This window comes from Corvus hawaiiensis, chromosome 11 (genome assembly GCF_020740725.1).
Source record: "Corvus hawaiiensis isolate bCorHaw1 chromosome 11, bCorHaw1.pri.cur, whole genome shotgun sequence".
In the NCBI taxonomy this organism is placed as follows: domain Eukaryota; kingdom Metazoa; phylum Chordata; class Aves; order Passeriformes; family Corvidae; genus Corvus; species Corvus hawaiiensis.
In genome coordinates, this window is record NC_063223.1 from 23,591,467 (window position 1) to 23,609,615 (window position 18,149).

Consider the following 18,149-nt stretch of genomic DNA (forward strand, 5'->3'; position numbering starts at 1 on the left):
ACAGAAAAAAAATAGGATAGTAAACAAATACATCAACAGAGGTTTGGGCTGTGATTCAACTGACAAATCTCCCAGATATGCACCCTGTGGACAACCAAGGGGAGTCTTTGGCCTTGCTATGATAGACCTGGAGCCCTACAAGAACCAAACACCAAGACCATGCACCACAAAACTAAGACACTTCACATGAAAATAAGATTTTGCAACTTAATAAACATGCACAACCAATTTCTTCTAAAAATCTCGTGAGCTCAGCCTGGAATAGGATTCAGTATTTCCAACTTTCAACTGGGCAGGTGATAAAGATAAAACACCAGTCCCGATCTGCAGCTTCTAAAAGAAACCAGGAAATACAGAGTGAAAAATAAATGCCCTTACCTACTGAACTTTCAAAGAAAAAAACTGAACAACCCCAGGGTACTTTCTTTTTTGTGTTTAATTCCCATCACCTTACCTAGAGTGGGAGAAATTCAAGTGAGAGAGTCTGGAAGTTTTCTCCCTGAAACTGAGACAAGGCTGGCTAAAGAGATTTTTCTTATCACACCTTTCTCCCAAGACATTTCTATGGGACAAAAACACATTAATTCCCACTGCAATAATGTACACGTAAAAAATATGTTATTAAAAGAGCATTCCAGGCACTGGCCCCGAGCATGCACGCCCAGCTGCTGGCTACAGAGACACAGCATGGGCCACATCAGTCCTTCCCACTCTCCCTCAACTGTAAATCCAGAAAATCTCTCCTTATCCTTTCCACTCTTTCAATTAACCTGATTATAGAAATAATCTGTGGCATTTCTCTGCTGCAGTGCAAAGAACTAGAGCAGTGGGCAGCCTCCCTGGGGATTCAGTATCAGCAGTACACCATCCTGAGCCTTTCATCTGGACAAAAGCTTGGTTTTCATCAAGCTCTAGATGAGAAAGTTCTCAGACAACACTCAGTTTGTGTTAGCACTCTTGAAACAAACAGAATACGATTTACTGCAAATAGCAGTCTTTTTCTAAAGCATGTATTTTTAGTCTGCAAGACTAAAATTCAGGTAGAGTATTTTAAAATATTACCCGTGGCATCAGTAAACTGGGATCCCTTTACAACAGGGGTTTGTATTTGGTATCCCTATTTTAGTCTACAAGATTAAAAATACACTAAATACTCCAACTCTTGTAGATTATTTTAGTCTACAAGATGAAAAATGTACAGGTTGGAGCTCTAAGAGGTTCCAAGTAGCTGTAGTTGAATTCTAGATCTCTCAGGAAAGGATGATCAGAGGGATTCAGCAAAGGACTTCTTGCAGCAGGAGGCTGGATTAGTCTTGCCAGCAGATTCAGCTGATTTCCATGAAAGTCAATGGTTTCAATATCACAAAAATAATAATAATAAAACATTAAGATCTAGACATGGATTACCATCCCATACAAAGCCCCAGACATTTTCAAGATGGGAAAAAAACTTATGAGTCATAAAGTAATTCACTTAAAATATTTTAAAGCTTTGTTTTCATGAGCTTTCAAAATTAGAACTGTCATGAAAAATTTATTGACTGCAATGAAACAAAAGTTTCAGCACAGCCTTCATTGCAGCTACAATTCCATTTTAAAACCCAAATTTCTTAACTTTCTAGCACCTTAGAGTATGAGAGCGAATGATCAGCACGTCACACACAGTGCTCAAGGGAGAGCTGACTATCAGTCACAGAGTAAACTTTCACGTGTTTGTAAAAGCCTTAGGTAGAACTACCTAACCAGTTCACAGCCCACCTAAATGACTCCAGGTCCTTTTTTAAAGAAAGCACTTGAGAACTCACAAGCTAAAGAAGATTTAATACTTTTTTGAAATCATTCAACCTACCAGAAGCACATTACCTATTCCACCATGAATGCCACATACTGCAATTAATTTTCAAACCCCACATACTTCAAAACAACTTTTAAGAAAGAATAGCACTCATTGCCATAAACTCATTTATTAGTTCTTATATTTAGGAGGACACTGACAAATTTAGAGTCTTGTATTTGTGTCACCTGTCCAAACACTTTATTACGGTAACTACTGCAAATGTGTGTGCTCTTCTAAAGGAATGCTCACATCCATCTTACGGACAAGCCTTAAGCAAAGCCCAAGAAAACAAAAAGCAAACACTTGCCATGAATATGGAAGAAAACAGCAACCCAACAGTGAGACCAAAGCAACCTAAATCCAGTCAAATCCCTCCACAGGCACTTCTTAGGGATTCCCCACCCCCCACCCCGCTCCACTCACAGTGTTGTTCCCAGGTTTATCCCGCATCAGCTACTGAACAAGGTGCAACACTAAAAAATGAAGCCAGAGAGCAGCTACAATGTTCCTTAAATCAGTTTCATAAAGAAAGGTAGCATTACCAGAATATCCTCTGAAAAGCAAAGGAAGCACTCAAGCCTATATTTTCACCTCCATATCTAAGGTTAAGGAGAAGTCAACCCCCTGAACTCTCTACCTAATGTTATAAAAATACATCTATTTGCAAATATACTGATTTTGCCCTGAGGTTTCCTCGTGGGGGTTCCAGCCCCAGCCCAGGCTCACACCCCGCTGCATACTCCACCCAGCTACAGAGATGCTTTCGATATCTCCCATCAGTTAAAGAAAACTCTGCGTTCACTCTGATGGTGCCAGATTCTCAAGACCTGCCATCATCCCAGCACGACCACTGCACGCAATTATTTTTAAAGCAGATAAATTTGCATGGGAATTTTGGGCAACCTAAGAATAAAAGCTTCTGCTCTGGGAATGCTACTACAATTCAAAATCTGTCACATCCTTAAAGAACAGGCTAGACAGAACGCTTATTGAAACATGCATAAACCCTGCCTCAGTGGGGCTAAAACTTTGGGGGGCTAAAACTTTGGTACACAAGCACCTTAGAAGCAGTATATTTCTTTTCTAACTTTTTTTTTTTTAACTGATCATGTTAAAAACAGGTAAACAGGTTTTCATAACTAATTATTCATCTGGCTGTCTTTGACCTCTATGACTAATTAACATTCCAGCATGTGTAAGATCTTCCAGTTAAACCAGTCTCTCAATTTTTTCAGTCACACACTTAAACACTCTGCTGTGTCACAGATTATAGATTATTGAAATATGTATCCTCCAAGAAAAATACACACAAAACTAGGGGGAGTTTGGTATCTGGCACCAACTTAACGAACTTAGGAAGAGCAAGAATTCCTTTATGGGACAAATTGTTCTCTGTGAGGGTGGGCAGGCCCTGGCACAGGGTACCCAGAGAAGCTGTGGCTGCCCCTGGATCCCTGGAAGTGTCCAAGCCCAGCTGGATGGGGCTTGGAGCAGCCTAGGACAGTGGAAGGGGTGCCCCTGCCTATGGGACGGGTTTGCAACTGGGTGAGCTCCAAGGTCCCTTCTAACACTAACCACTGTGTGATAGGGTGAGTTTTCTTACTCTTACATTCTTGTTATTTCTAGTGGTTGTCAAAAACACATTCAAAGGTTGATTTGCAGCCTTTGTTTCCTGAGGAAAATATGTTCCACAATACATTTAGTGAGTAAATCAGGGTAGCAACACGTGGCAACAAAGCACTTTTCAATTTTCAGCAAACTTGATAGAAAAGGGAAGGAGAAATTCTCCAGTTGGACCCACTGAATACAAAACTGCAGCAAAAGCCCCACCCTAGTAGCTGCAAAACCCAAAAAAAGGGCACTTTCAGAAATAACCAAACTGTTGAAGCTGCCATACAGGGAGTTCACATCCTATTAGGCACCAAGGAGTCCCACTGCCAGGGGATTTCATTAGTTACCCTGCTGACAGAAAGCCATCTGGAAATATGCCCTATACATCTTTCAAGGCACAAAGGTCACAGTTCATAAAACATTGCATTGTTCTCTCTTTTTGCACACAAAAATTAAGCTTTGTGGAAATGTTTAAATGACTTTCTTTCTCTAACAGAAATCATAAATTACAATTTCAACTGTAAAAATCAGAGATATAGCAAACAGCATAAAGCATACCAAAAATGCACAATACATAAGTTTTATCAAAGCTTGTTTTTAAGAAAAGCATTTCCAGCACGTGGATTGTAATTGCAGGAGCAGAACTGCAGTACCAAAGCATCAAAAAGGCAGGCAGAAAGATCACAACTATCAGTCATTGCTAAGAATCAGAAACAACTATTGCACAAGAGGTTACAAATTGCCTTTGCATCTTGTCAGACTAGGTGCCACCCCCTTTTCCTTTGTTTCTCTGCAAATCCTGATTTCCATCTCAGGTTCATCAGGATGTTCAGAGACACCAGATGCTGTCCCAGCTGTCACCGACTGATGGTCCCAAGGCTGCACAAACACCCTGCACATCTGGGAGGCTGACAGGTGAAATGGCATCTCATTGGATTAATCACAGGAGATAATTTCATGCAATTGTGAAGATGACCCTCTAAAGAAAAATAAGGGATGTGAGAAAAGGATAAAGGCATATACCCTATGGCAGTGCAGAAGCTGTTAAGAGCAGAACCATGTCCTTGTAACTTTCAGAGGGGTGGCAGAAGACAGGAAAGAGCAGGAATGAGAAGGAAAAAAGTCATTTAAACCATTTTTTAAAAGCCTACTGGGAAGTTTCTGTGAAGTAGCATCCATTTTACTAATAAAGCCTTCCTGAAAAGGCAGTGAGGGTGATGAGGCACTGACACAGGTTGCTGAGAGAAGCTGTGGGTGCCCCATCCTTAGACATGTTCAAGGACAGGTTGGATGGAGCTTGGACCAACCTGGTGCAGTGGAAATTGTCTGATCCCATGGCAGGGGATTGAAATGAAATGGTCTTTAAGTTCCTTTATAAGCCAAACCCTTCTGTGATACTAAAATTGTCAAAGGCAGGCAGGAAGGGGCTGATGAAGCACCCTGTAACCCTTCCCTAACCTGTAACAAAGCCAGACCAGCATCAGCCACACCCACCACACACAGAGAATGTGGGGTTCAGCAGCAACGCTGGATTCAATTTGCAGGTCCCAAGTCAGTAAAGTGTGTATTTTCTGTGGTGTCCTGCTTGGACAAAGCCAACTGCCCCAGGCACAGACCTCCCCATTTCAGTTGCTCTCCATCAACAGCTCCATGCTGAGAGATGCCCTCCCACCATGGACTACAACCCCTAGCAGTGTTTGTTATAAATGGGGTTGTTATCCAGCAACATCACAAATAAAAGAAGAAAAAGTCCAGATAGCTAATTTGTGTGGCTAAAATCAAATACCCAGTCCCCTCTTTGTGGCAGTTGCTTTTGAATACCCAGGCTTCATCATACCAAGTGTCTCATTTCACACAGAAAAGCCTTAAAACAAAGCTATGGAGCAAAACTTCCTTTGAAGCCCACAGGTGAATAAGCCTGAGCTTATCTCCTTCCCTCAAACTACCTGGGAGATAACTAAAAAAAAAAGGATATCCACACTTCAGTAAATGAAGCTGTATTTAATGCCTGTGTGTTACTTAGAGGAAGAATTGCTGTTTCTAATAGTTTGGTAGCTTTAGTGGTTAAAAACTTGCCATGTTAGATTCATCTAAGTGAACAGATACACACACATCTCAATCACACACGTTTTAAGCATTAACTGTTTCTCGTGGTAAGGGATGTCAGCCTCTCACCAAAGCCCTCCCTGTCAGCAGCCCCTGTGGGGATGTCGTGTACTTACTGCATGGCAGGAGAATGGGCTCTGGCAGAGTGGTCACAAGTGGGGACAGAAATTCAAGCAGTCAAGTCCCAAAAAGCACCAATTATTCCATTGAGTTAAAAAGACATTTCACTTCCCTCTCCCAACCACAGTTATTTGCTACAAGTTTCTTCCTTCTATACATTAAAAAGAAGGCTTGATCCTCTTCCACAGAGAGGGGTTCAGAGAGCTGTCTACAGCCCAGAGGAAGCCGCAGCGTGCCTCCATAGCATCTTGTATCACGTGGGAATCCATCCAGCTGGCTTAATTTAACATGAGACTGTAAAAATAAGGCATAAAATTGATCTGGGTCCAAATGCACTCTCCTGAAGGCACTTGGGGCTCTGACAGCCAGTCCTGCAGCTGCCAGCACGCTGAAGGCTCTGTGCCTTTCCTCAAGGTGAGGTGCCTGCGACAGCTCCAGCCTGCAGCACACGTCTCAGCCTCGGTATGTGCCCCCTGTGTGCAAACACAGCTGGGACCCAGAAATTAACTCTGCAGCCATTCCTCAAATTGCACACCTATCCCATAGAGAAAGCCGAGTGGTGGCACCTACTCTTCTCTTATACCTGGAAGAGGTCCTGCCCATCTCCCCTGCCACAACACCCAAACGTAGGCTAAAGAACTTACACCAAGAGGGAGATTCATTCCCAGCTCCTCTCACATGTGCAAGGGTCACTGGAGCCTTTACCAAACCCCCTAAACTACCACCCTGGCAGCGAAGGAAAGAATGAGGAGCACACCTCCTGCAACTTCATGCTTTCAAGACAGAAGATTCTTCCGTTCTTAGGAAAGGGTATCCCAGGAGGAAATGCTGGAGCTGTTGGACAGACAGCAGTGTTTCACCACAGGTCTGACCTCTCTTGAAGGCAGTTCACACGTCCAAAGACGGGGCAACCAGCTGTTGCATGGAGCCTTCCCCCCAGCATCTGCTCCCTCAGGCCCCTGCTCAGAGCTAATACAGCAGGCAAATTCTGGCTTACCCTGCCTAACAGCAGGGTACAGGGGGCACTGCCCACCTTCTTAGGATCCTGCCCTGGATGCCCACATTTATCTCCAACTGCCTGATGTGGGCCCAAGTCTTAAATGGAGACTCCAAAGTGAGTTTTCTATTTAAAGACCAAGCAATCACTGCTACTTGACACCCATGGGGCTCTGAGATCCCAGCAGACTAAAAGAATTTATAGTTCAAACTTGCTTTCTGTGACTTTTGTCCAGTTCAGGAGTCTGCCATACATCCAGGGATGAGCAGATTATCAGCAGAAGCTTTCCTCTCATTGTTTCTGAAGGAAAGTTACACAAAAATCCTCATTTGTTTCCTGGAATGGTACTACATGAGCTTCAACAGGGCCCTTACAATACAAACAACTCCCAAATATTGCTTTATGTTCCCTTTTTACTCACTCCCCTCTGCCTGTGTTGGATGTTCCTGGAAATCACGGGCTCCAGTTAGGCTGAACTGCCACAATGATTTTTACATTCATTAAGGTCAGTGAAAGATGTTACACAAGGTATCACAACTCATGTGAGGAAAAAAAATGTTAGAAGCCTGGAGGGCAGTGGGACTGCTGCTGCATCCCCAGAAGAACACAATCCAAGAAGCAGCATCACAGATAGGATGTGAACAGCCATTCTAGGTCACTCTTCCCAACTCATTTTGCCCTGTATCCTGCGACATAAAACAAGTGGTTTTGTATTTTTCTAATTCTCTATATGCACAAACAGCATCAAGTACATGCAGATCCATCCATGTCAGTCACAACTGTGCTGTTTGCCACAAGATATGAGACAGGGCTTGGAGCACCCTGGGCTTGTAGAAGATGTCACAACCACAGCAGGAGGTTGGAACAAGATGAGCTTTAAGGTCCTTTCCAACCCAAACCATGCTGGGATTCTATATCCTCATCCTGCACTAGCAATCAAAGGCAATATAAGTGTTATCATAATTGAGATAAAAGCAAGTCCATTTCATTCGTGTAACACTCGCTTTATTATCTACAACAGCTCTCCAAACACACAGTGATATGAAAGAGAAACAAAACAAGTTCAGATGCACACAACCATGCCTGTTTTCCTTAATTAATCAGCAAAGCCTGGAACAAAACAAACCTATTTTGATAATATCTGGCTCTTGTAAAACTGATTCCAGTGTTTCAGCAGAGTGCTGCACAGGCCTGCAGCAATGAGCTACATCCACTGGAAACTTTGTGATTTCCCCCCCCACTCTCCCCAGGGTTCTATTTGAACAGCAGGATTGATTCTGCTCAGTCAAGCACCACAGCTGTTCCAGCTCCAGCCAGCACAATGGGGCACCTGAAATGCTCCTCTAACTGAAACAATCCAGCATCAGGACAGGCAACGTGAAAAAGCTGCTTATTGTATAAAAATCTGGAATAAACACCATAATTTTAATCCTTCGAGCACGCGCTGGTGAGAGAAAGGAACATCCACTTCAGAAGCAGACAGAGGCAATGCCTGGTTTATGCTGCTTCTGTAAAATCAATACTCAGTTCTCAATACATGAGGTGACCAACTGTCGTCTGTTCTTTTTAATAAAGCCTCTTTTTATAGAATATAGACAAAATTTTATTATTCAGCTAAAGAAAAAAACCCTTCCTCCATCTGTTTAGTCTGACTGGGTTTCAGGCAGTTTTAAGCATTTGAGATACACTGACACTACCTTTGGACAAGCCCTGTTAATTCAGTAATACAGAACATCACATTACCACGCTCAGTTCAGAACCACGGTTTATCAAGGCTCACACTTTGCTCAAAGTTAATGGAAAATACCTGACAGTTCCCCAAATCCACGTAAATACATAAATTAAAAACAAAAAAATCCCCAAACAAACAATAAGGCAGCCATCATCCATACAGATTTACATTCAAAATCTCTGAATTATGATGAAACAAAAGGCCTTTAAAATAGAGAGATGGACTATATCAGGACTTTCAGAATCTGAAAAAGATTTATTAATAGTTTTAGTAACCAGCTACTGTACAGCCTCCTCCCCCAAAAAAGCATTACAAAACAGGACTGGTGTGTAACAAACACATGCTCATTTCCTTTTAGGTTTTCATTTTTCTAGAAAAAATATGAATCAAAGACATTAAGTTTACTTATCTAACCAAAAATTACATTAAAACTCACATTAACTTTAGTAAGGTGGTGCTGAGATTCATCACAGGATCAAATACCATTCCAAGAGCATCTAATTTTCCTTTAAAAAGGTCAAGAATGAAGATCAGATTGAATTCACATAAAATGGCCAAGTTAGAACTCCCCTAGTGTTACTTGACCCTGCCTTCTCCTATCTGTTTTCCTCAGAGTTCATGAATAAGTGGTTTGTAGCCCTCTGTAGCAAACAACTGAGGAACAGATGGTATTAAGTCTTCAGTGACTCCTTCCTTGACAGTTTAAACCAGAAGGACATTCCCAGAATGTGGCCTTTCATTTTGCCCATTACCCCCACTGCATATTTAACCACTGTATCACACAGCCATAGTACTGTACTAACACTATACAATCAATTATTTTCCAGAGGGTGTAATTTTTTTTTTTTTTTTTTTTTTTTAAGCATTTTGGGGATGATGACGAACTGAAAGAACAGGTAATACCATTCAAGACCAAGATGGAGCATCTCCCAAAAAATAAAACTCAATATATATTGAGTACAGGTATGAGTTTACTTATATTTCTTTAAGGGATTGAGTAGAAGAGACATCACCACCCCGCACTACCTGCATGTCACATAAGAGTCACTCCTGAAAGTTTTCAGTGCACATTTATTACCAGCTGATTTAAAACTCAGTCTAGGTTCACCAATTCCTACAGACAACTAACTGGGAAATAAGATGCTTCCTAAGGCTTAGAGGTGTTCAGTGGCATGTGACAACTTGTATCCACAACACAGGTGATGGCAGGGGACAGGAAGAACAAGCAGGACTTGTGATCCACTCCTTGTCCCAAACTCGCAGTGTCTTTTACAGGGCATGGGCATTTGCATGTCAAAAGAACCACTAAGAAGCTATGCAGCTAATTCTGAATGGACTAAATTCCTAACTAGCAGAGTTTGGGTAAGCATAATGCCAGAAGCAGATATAGACCCGATTCCTTCGGAGGACAGTAAGATTTTGATCAGGGATATGGGAAGTTCCTATGGTTTGAAGATTAGTCACATAAAAGGGGATCTATTTTGTGGTTTATGTGGAAACTGGATTTAGAAGGATCTACAGGTACTCTTGTACTGGTGCAGACTCCAGGCAGTGCTGCGAAGAACGCGGCTGTGAACCCCTCCTGCAGGAAGGCTGACCTCTGCTTCCGAGGAGGCAGGAGGGCAGCAGGAAGCAGGGAGCTGGTTCCCTCCTTTCAGAGCTACATAGGAATAGCAAGGTACTGGATTTAAGGTTGTTTCCAGTCGACTTCTCAACCCCACAAGGAAAATCCTAGGCTGCTCTTCTTGGCCAACGTCAGTTTCAGGCACACCAAAATCAACACTGGGATAGCACCCATGCTGTCCACCAGTGTCACTTCAGGGAAAAGATACATTTCCAAACACAACTTCAACATCACATATATAAACTTAAACATGAAGAAAAACAGTCCTGCTTCCACATGACCCTCCTGGATATTCTCCAGCTGCTGTTTGCAAGCCCCTCCTGTTGCAGTGCAATGAAGATGTCTCTTCCAGCAGGAGTGCCAAGTGTCACACATCTCACGTGACACACCTTTGGCTGCCCTTTCCTCACACCTACAGCCTGTCCAAGGATCACAACACATCAGCACTTAGCTTATATTTATGTCTTCTGGCCAGCAGACCTAGCCCAGAGCTTAATGCACACACAGGTAAGTGTCCTGCTGCTGGCCATCAACAGCCATACAATGGCAAATCTAAAACCCAAACTTAGCACCCGAACCCACAGGAACCACTGCAGTAGGCTCCTGAGGCAGGAGAGATTTAGTCCTACCTCCTCTCCTCAACAATGCCTTCGCACCCAACCCTTACAGCAGGGCTTCTACCTTCCACCTACCCTTCCAGAAGACACTTTTTCAAACCTCGGCAGCATCTCTAATCATTCAGACTATCAAAACACATTAACTCCAGTAGCCAACATCTTTTAGCACATCATTACCATTGCCTCTGAACTTTTAAACCTGTGGTACACCCTAACCACAAAACAATACCGTCAGTGCAAACGTTACTCACGTCAGGCTGCATATCAATTGCAAGGGTCACCACGGTGACCGCTTGCAACATCAACTTTTTCCACCCCCCATCAGCTGTGGATATGAGATGACCAAAGGGACCAGAAATATCCTTTACACCGAGTTTTGATTTGAAGTCATTTCTGCTTATGGCAACTGGATCCACACATTTAGTATGAAGAGTTTCCCCAGAATTAAAAGAGCACACAACCAACCTTTAGGCACAATGTGCTCGAAAGCAAAAGAAAGGAGTTTTGTGTGATTCACAAGTAGAATGTGAAGCCTGACCCAGCTCTATTTCATTTACTGAATTTGAGAAGCCATCTATTAATAGTTCACTACCATATCCCTCCCCTGCTTCTCCATGCCAGGGCAACAGCTCTGCTAACAAACACCAGTGATACAGGCACACACTTGCATACTGACACTGTAAAGCACAGCTAAACCAATTGTTTCAATTTAAACAGACGACACCTTCACAAGAATTAACTGGAAACAGACAAAATTGGTCTTGGAATTTACTTACTGTGAGCAGACAGCAATACCAGATTCAAGCTTTCAGGTACAATCTCTCTCTCCTTTCTTCTCCCAGATTTTCTAAATTATTCTGTTCATTTACACTACAAAGTTTACCTGGCCAATAAATTACCAGCACAGATAGTAACCTGCTACTATTTCAACATCAGATGAATGCTGCCAGCCAGCAAGGACACTAAAAGCCAAACTACCACACCTGTGGAAATCCTGGAGTTACTACCCTTTTCAGGAAGAACCACCCTGGAATTTCCATACAGGGGCATAAGACATCTTCTCTCTTCCACATCATTATTTCTGCCAGCAGTGACTTGCCAGCTAAAGCAAAGCAAACGTGCTTTAACACTGTCCATTACACTGGCTCCCACTTGTAAGCATGCAAACATAGCTGCTTACATCAAAACATCTGAGCTATAGTCCTCGATGTCTCTTACTATTGCACATCTTCTAAATGAACATAAGAATGAAAACACTGCTTAAAATGTTAAGAAAATAGTTATATAGGGATCATAGCATGCTCTCATAGCACACTTAGAAATAAATAGCTTTTCCTCCCTTCCCCGCTCAAACTTTAAATCTTGCTTCAAGGAAAGGTTATTGGCCTTAGAAACAAACATAGGCAAGTTCACTCAGGTTCAGCATTAATGATTTTAAATGTCCCTTTTATTCACCTTGCATCAAAACCAAGTCTAATTTCATCTTTTACTTTTAGACCATTCATGCCATATGAAAATTGGGCAGCCAGTCTGGGTGAGCTTCTCGTGTAGAGGGACAAAAACTGAGATCAAGAAAATTCGTTTGATTCGTATGCAGTATTAATATGGGAAGAGATAATTTAAGACATCCAGAAACACATCCACATTTGAACTTCACTGAAAATTAAGATCCATGCCCTCCAAAAACCTGAAGCTCCCAAATAACTGAGTCACTTCAAATATACTGTGTAATATACAGCATAATTCCACATTTTTTCCTTTGGTTCAAGCAGTTTGAAGAGATTGGTACTGACATTAAAGCAGAAAAGTGCTATGAAACCATGAATTAAAACACTTATTTTAAATATCTTTAAGTTTTTCCCGACATAACTATAGCGGAACTACCAGAAGCCCACAGCAAATCTGTGAGCGTGGGAAGCAGAACACTGCCACTAGGGCAGCATGGCTATTCCTGGCTGTTTTACCATTGCAGACACACTGTTCGGTGGCCATTGGAAAATGCTGTCAGAACTATTCTAATATCCAGGATTTCTCACTTCAGCTATCTGGGTGTGGAAGGAGAACTGACCTCTGCTCATCCTTTGCTCTTACACAGCTGCCCAAATACCTCCGACATCCAACATCTTGATGCATCTTGGGACTGAGCCCAGTTCAGGACTCCCACACATTCTCAGAGCACGGAGCACCTGGGCACCAAGTGTCCTGCATCCATCTAAGCACCCTTATGCACTGGAGAAAGCCTGGCTTACCTGGGGTGATCACCAGGCATTTCCCACCTTCCTGCAACAGCAGTATAAGACAGCCCAACCTTTCCTCATTTCTTAACAAAAAAAATTAAAATTAAATACAGTGTCAGTATTCACAGTCAAAGCAAGAACTATAAAGTACAATGAGGCCCCTGCATTTCATAGTACCATAGTACTCTTTGCAGAGTCCCTATATATTCCCAAAGGGAAACATGATGGGCATTCTGAAATCATTCATCTAACTAAAAGGAGTATTTGGCTTGTAAGCAGGGGAGTGGCAAAGCCTGTATCCCTTATTCATGACCCAACATTTTACTTAGGAGTGCAACACTTCAATAGTGTTTTGCCAAAGCCTCACCACACAGCGATTGTATGCCATCAATTAATATTAATTACAGCTGCTAAAAACCTTGGAACACAAACCCTTCCAAAACTGCAAGGGCACACTAATCCTGCTCTGGCACTTCAGCTTCACGAAGGAACAATAGCCTTATTTTCTAGCTAGAATTCAGCCATAGCTTTCACCTCTTCAGACAGGTCTAAAGCCCAGATCATTTGGTTAGCGCTTGGATCCTGCCCTAATCAGAGCCATGATTTCAGTTCTGAACCCTAAAGCCGTCTTTTCAATGAAATAAAGCCACTGAACAAGAATGGCTCGCGAGGCCTTTGTACAGATGGACAAAGACAGACACACAGGCAACAGCACAACCGGGCTGAAAAAACGCTGAGCCAGGGCAGAGGATTAATGCCTGCATGGAACCTCAACGCTGCTCGCTTTAACTTCCCCGCTCCAACTGTAACAAGCACAAGCGCATCTCCAGAAGAAAAAAACTACAGGTTGCAGCAATTTTTCCACAAAAAGGCTCTGGGCTGGGTTCTGATGGTGTGAGGCTGCAGAGGAAGGCATTTTGTCTCCAGCAGCATAGTGATATGATGGCTTCCACTCAGTCTTCTGCTACCTATAGGGAACTTCAAATTTGTGAGGAGAAAGACAAATCGGGGCAGATCTAACTGGCACAGCTCACAAAAAAAAAAAAAAAAAAGCCATTAATAAAGTGATTTACTTGAAAGCACCCTCTGAATGTTTTCCCTAAAATTCCCCAGCTGAACTGAGACAGTATTCTACAAGTCAAAAAGCTGGAGACAACACAGCCATTCACACCTTCTCCCATCGCCTCCTCCATGCAAATCCAGCCCAGAGGCACAGGCTTTAATCCTGTAGTCGTTAAAGGCTTTTGTCATTCAATGAGGCTTTCCCAATCCAGACCAAAGTATTGGTTTCCAGAGTCACATACCATCTCACATTACCTCTGGTCTGCACACAGCAGAGTTTAAGGAGACCCAGCAGCCCCTGCCTCCTAGGGATTCACACCAATTTCTCTATAGCAGCCAAACAATAGTTTTCCTTCCACGATTAGAGGCCTAAAGCAAATCCTTTATTAAATTGAAAATATCTAGCAATAAGATCTGATTTGGGCTGATGCACATATAGTGAAAACTAATGGGAATTCGAGCATTATACAGATTTCTTCACATGCAGTCAGTTCAAGAATTCCTAAGCAAGTGTAATTAAGAACAAGAAGGCCATTCACCAGGTAAGAAAGCTTTCACACTGCAGTTTTGCCTTCCCAGTCTCTTCCTTAGGTGTACATGACCCAGAGTCTAGCACTTCCATGCCGCGTCTCCAATACATTTGGCAGTCTTTGGTCATTAAAGATGTTCTACTACAGAAAATATGTGGAAAATACATCTATGTCAATCCCCCTGCTAGAGCACTCTGTGAAAACCTGGCATCGTGCTGAATTCTGGGTCTGTGCGATGGCTCTGCAGTGATGGAGATAGCCTGACAGGAGCAGCATCAGCCTTTTCCTTCGGACAACCTGCCTTCCAACAGCATCCCAGTCACCATCCCTCATGGATTTCAGTCTGCTGAAGTAGAAGCCTTACATATTCAGGATTCAGTTCCCAGCAAAGCTAGACGAAGCCCAGGCCTGCCCCCAGGCTTCCCTCCAGCAGCCCTCTTTTAAATCCCCTTGGCAATCCCCCAGGCTCCCCCATTTCCCCACAAACCCTCCAAGACCTCCTGGGCTGGAGGAGAGAGGGGTTCAGCCCCTCACCACCAGCCCACCATACCTTGCCTGGCTGCTGTGTCTCCCATTCTGCATCCCTGTCCCATAAAAGCCAGGGAATGCATGACTATGAAGAGAGAAGTGTTCCCCATAATTCTTATTAAGGGAGCAGTGCTGCAGTGAATTATGATTATGTTGTGTAATGAAATCATCAGCGAATAAAGATGTGACTGCACATCCATCCACAGCTATCCCAGGCAGCCAGGAGTAATTTACAAAAAGATTGGGCCAACATTAAAATATAAACAAAAACCCAGGAGCTCAGTCTTATAATAACACGTTATTTCCATGTCAGTTTCAAATACTCTTGCAGGCCATAAAGCTCAGCCACCCAGTGGGAGTTTAAAGACCCCAAATTATAATGAAGGGTTAAACCTCGTTTCACCTAAGTTACAGAGTAGCTCACGCTGAAAATAAAAAAATATTTTTACTAGGTTTTTCTCTTAGGTCTCATTCCAATGGATGCCAACGAAAGTGAGGTAACAGGCACTATAAGCAAAAGAAAAATTAAGCATGTACTACTATGATTTTTACTAAAGGCTACAAAACCCACCAAGAACAGGGTAGCAAGGAAAGAGAGCATCTAAGCCCTCATTCTCTTTACATATTACTGGATGGCTTCAACTATTACTAGATGATATTACTTCATTCTCAACATCTAGAACTTTAATGTAAAAATCTGCCTTTTTAAAAGGTATTTGGACAGCTAGGTCTTTGACCTAACCAAAGCACTGCACACATGATGCCTAAAAAAAGGCAAGCACTGGGGCGTATTGGGAGGTTTGATTCACCAGGACAGTGACAATTCCATGGCAGGGGAGAGGGAAGGTCGGGGGGGGAGCAGCTCCTCAGCCTTTATGAGGCCATAACACAAAAGGAAATTTTGCTCCTGCAAACGCACTCGAAATCATTGGCGGTCGGTGTCACTTTAACCCAGAGCTGCTGCCCCGAGAAGGGGCTGGGGCCGGGGCCAAGCAGCCCCGCTCCGCTCCGCCCTTTCCCACGGCCGCGGGAGCCACGCGTGACCTTCGCTGCGCCAGGCGGGTCCTGCGCGGCATCCGCGGCTGGAGCAGCGCCGGGCCGAGGGGGTTAAGCGTGGGAGGAGTGTACATAAGGTGGTGGATCCGGAGCCAATGGGGATATTGCGCTATAGTTAGACACTGGATCCTAAGCGATGGTGACCATAAAGGCTGTTCAGGGCTGAGCTGCTCTGGATGACACCGGCACGGTGCCTTTAGTTCCCGGCTTATAAGGCGGAAAAAAAAAAAAAAAAAAAAGCACTGGAGGATCAGCTGGGCTTACCTGCAGTTCACACCACGCGACTTCCACCCACGTCTCCGTGTCCAGACCCTTGTAGACCGTTTTGAAGGATCCCCGCCCGAGTTCAATATCAAACTTTAGGAATCTGCCATCCGGCGAGGTGGCAACCGCTTTCATATCAGCCTCCTCCTCGGGCTCCTCTTTCTTAGCCTTGCCCTGGTCCTTGGCAGCATCCTGCGCCTCTCTCCGCTCCGCGTCCTTGCCTGGCTCCTTCTGCTCCTCGGCGCCCGCAGCGCTGCCCGAGGCCGGCGTTGCCCGCGGCTCCCCGGAGCACTCGGCCTCCCGGCCCGCCGCCTCCGCCGACCCCTGCCCCGCCTTCGCCCGCTCCGCGATTATCCTCCTGGTTTTGGGGAGCAGGATGATTCTCCGCTGGTGCTCCGCCTCGGGCAGGTCGAAGGCGGGCTCCTCCTGGTCCGAGTCCACCACGCTCCTTCGCAGGAACCGCTGATGGACCAGCTTGGGGTCCCTGGAGCCGGGGCCGCGGGGCGGCGGCGCGGGGGCCCCGGGGGCTCCCGACGCTGCAGCAGCGTCCGTGGCCGTGGCCGCCCCGCTCCCCCCGCCGCCGGGCCCATCCATGTTCACGCCAGTCTCCGCAGCCGGGGGAGCGCCGGGCTCGGCAGTCGCTGGAACCCCGGCACGGCCGCCGCCTCCGCCCCGCCGAGGTGCCGCTCTGGCATCGCCCCCAGTTTCCATCCGGTCCGAGGTGTCAGCGCCCGCCGCCGCCCCGGCCCGGGGGAGTCACCGCGAGCCGCGCCCGCGCCGCCACCTGCGCGGGGCAGAGCGCAGCCCTGAAGCGCCGCCACGGCCCGGCCCGGCCCCCAGGCACCTCCCCCGGCCCCGGGGCTCCGACGAGCCGGGCCCCCGGGCCGGGCCCCGACCGCTCAGACCGGGCTCCCTCCCTGTCCCCGGCAGGGGAGCGGCCGAGAGCGCCGGACGGCCGGTGCAGCCCCGGGCTGCGGCGCGCGGCGGGGCCGCCTCACCTGCGGCGGGCCCGCGCACAAAGGCGCGGCGGGGCCGTTACTTACGTGCGGAGCCGGCGGCTGCCGCGCTCAGCGCCATGCGCGGGGGAAGGCGTGCGGCGGAGGAGGGGCGGCTCCGCCGAGCGTGCGCCTGCCCGGGTGCGCGGCGGGGCCGGGGGAGCCGTTGTCGGTGCGGGGCTCCGCGGCGCGGCTCGGCTCGGCTCGGCTCCGCCCGCCCCTGCGCCGCAGCCCGCCCCCGCCGCAGCGCCGGCCCGGCCGCGCCTCCCGCTCCGCGCCCGGCGGCTCCGCGCCCCCGCCCGCGGGCACCCTGCGGCAGCCCCGCCGCGCCCCCCGCCCGCAGCCCCCGCCCCGCCGCCGCCGCTTTTTTGTCAATGGGAGCGCTCCCGGGCAGCGCCCATTTAAGGCACCGGCGCTCGGCGGCCGCCAATGAGGCTGCGGAGGGTGGGCGGCCGCCCCTCGTTCTCGACCCCCGGTTCTGCCGCCCCGCCCGGCGCCACCGCAGACAATGGGAGGGTCCCGCGCCCCGCCGCCGCCTCGGTCCGCGCCCCACAGCGTCCGCCCCCTCGGCAGGTGCACACACGGGCCCAAGAGCATCCCCAGAGAGCGTCCTCTGAGAACATCCTCCCCGCAAGCATCCCCCGAGTGCATCCCCTCCAGAGCATCCCGGCGAGGGCATCCACCCCAGACATCTCCCCCAGAGCATCTCCCGTGCAGGTGTGGGGTGGGTGCGGGGCGCCGGCCTCAGCTCCATCCGATCTCTGGATCCAGGAGGTGGGTGTGCCAAGCTGCCGACTGTCACGGCTGCAAGCAAAGGGAAAGTGACTTGAGGG

The 18,149-nt window shown here is 46.4% G+C and overlaps 1 protein-coding gene across 12 annotated transcripts in view; it reads right to left on the reverse strand.

Annotated features, from left to right (window-relative positions):
- WNK2 (WNK lysine deficient protein kinase 2) overlaps positions 1–17,122 on the reverse strand; it is a 102,962-nt gene extending 85,840 nt beyond the window's left edge. For 10 of the 12 annotated variants that reach the window (XM_048316237.1, XM_048316233.1, XM_048316227.1 and 7 more), the window contains exon 1: positions 16,322–17,121. In XM_048316237.1, coding sequence (XP_048172194.1) covers positions 16,322–17,032 — 711 coding nt within the window. In that variant the 5' untranslated portion in view covers positions 17,033–17,121. Of the gene's footprint in view, positions 1–16,321 lie in introns of all 12 variants that reach the window. The other 2 variants (XM_048316235.1, XM_048316229.1) reach the window with 2 other exon arrangements.
- Positions 17,123–18,149: the final 1,027 nt, after the last annotated feature.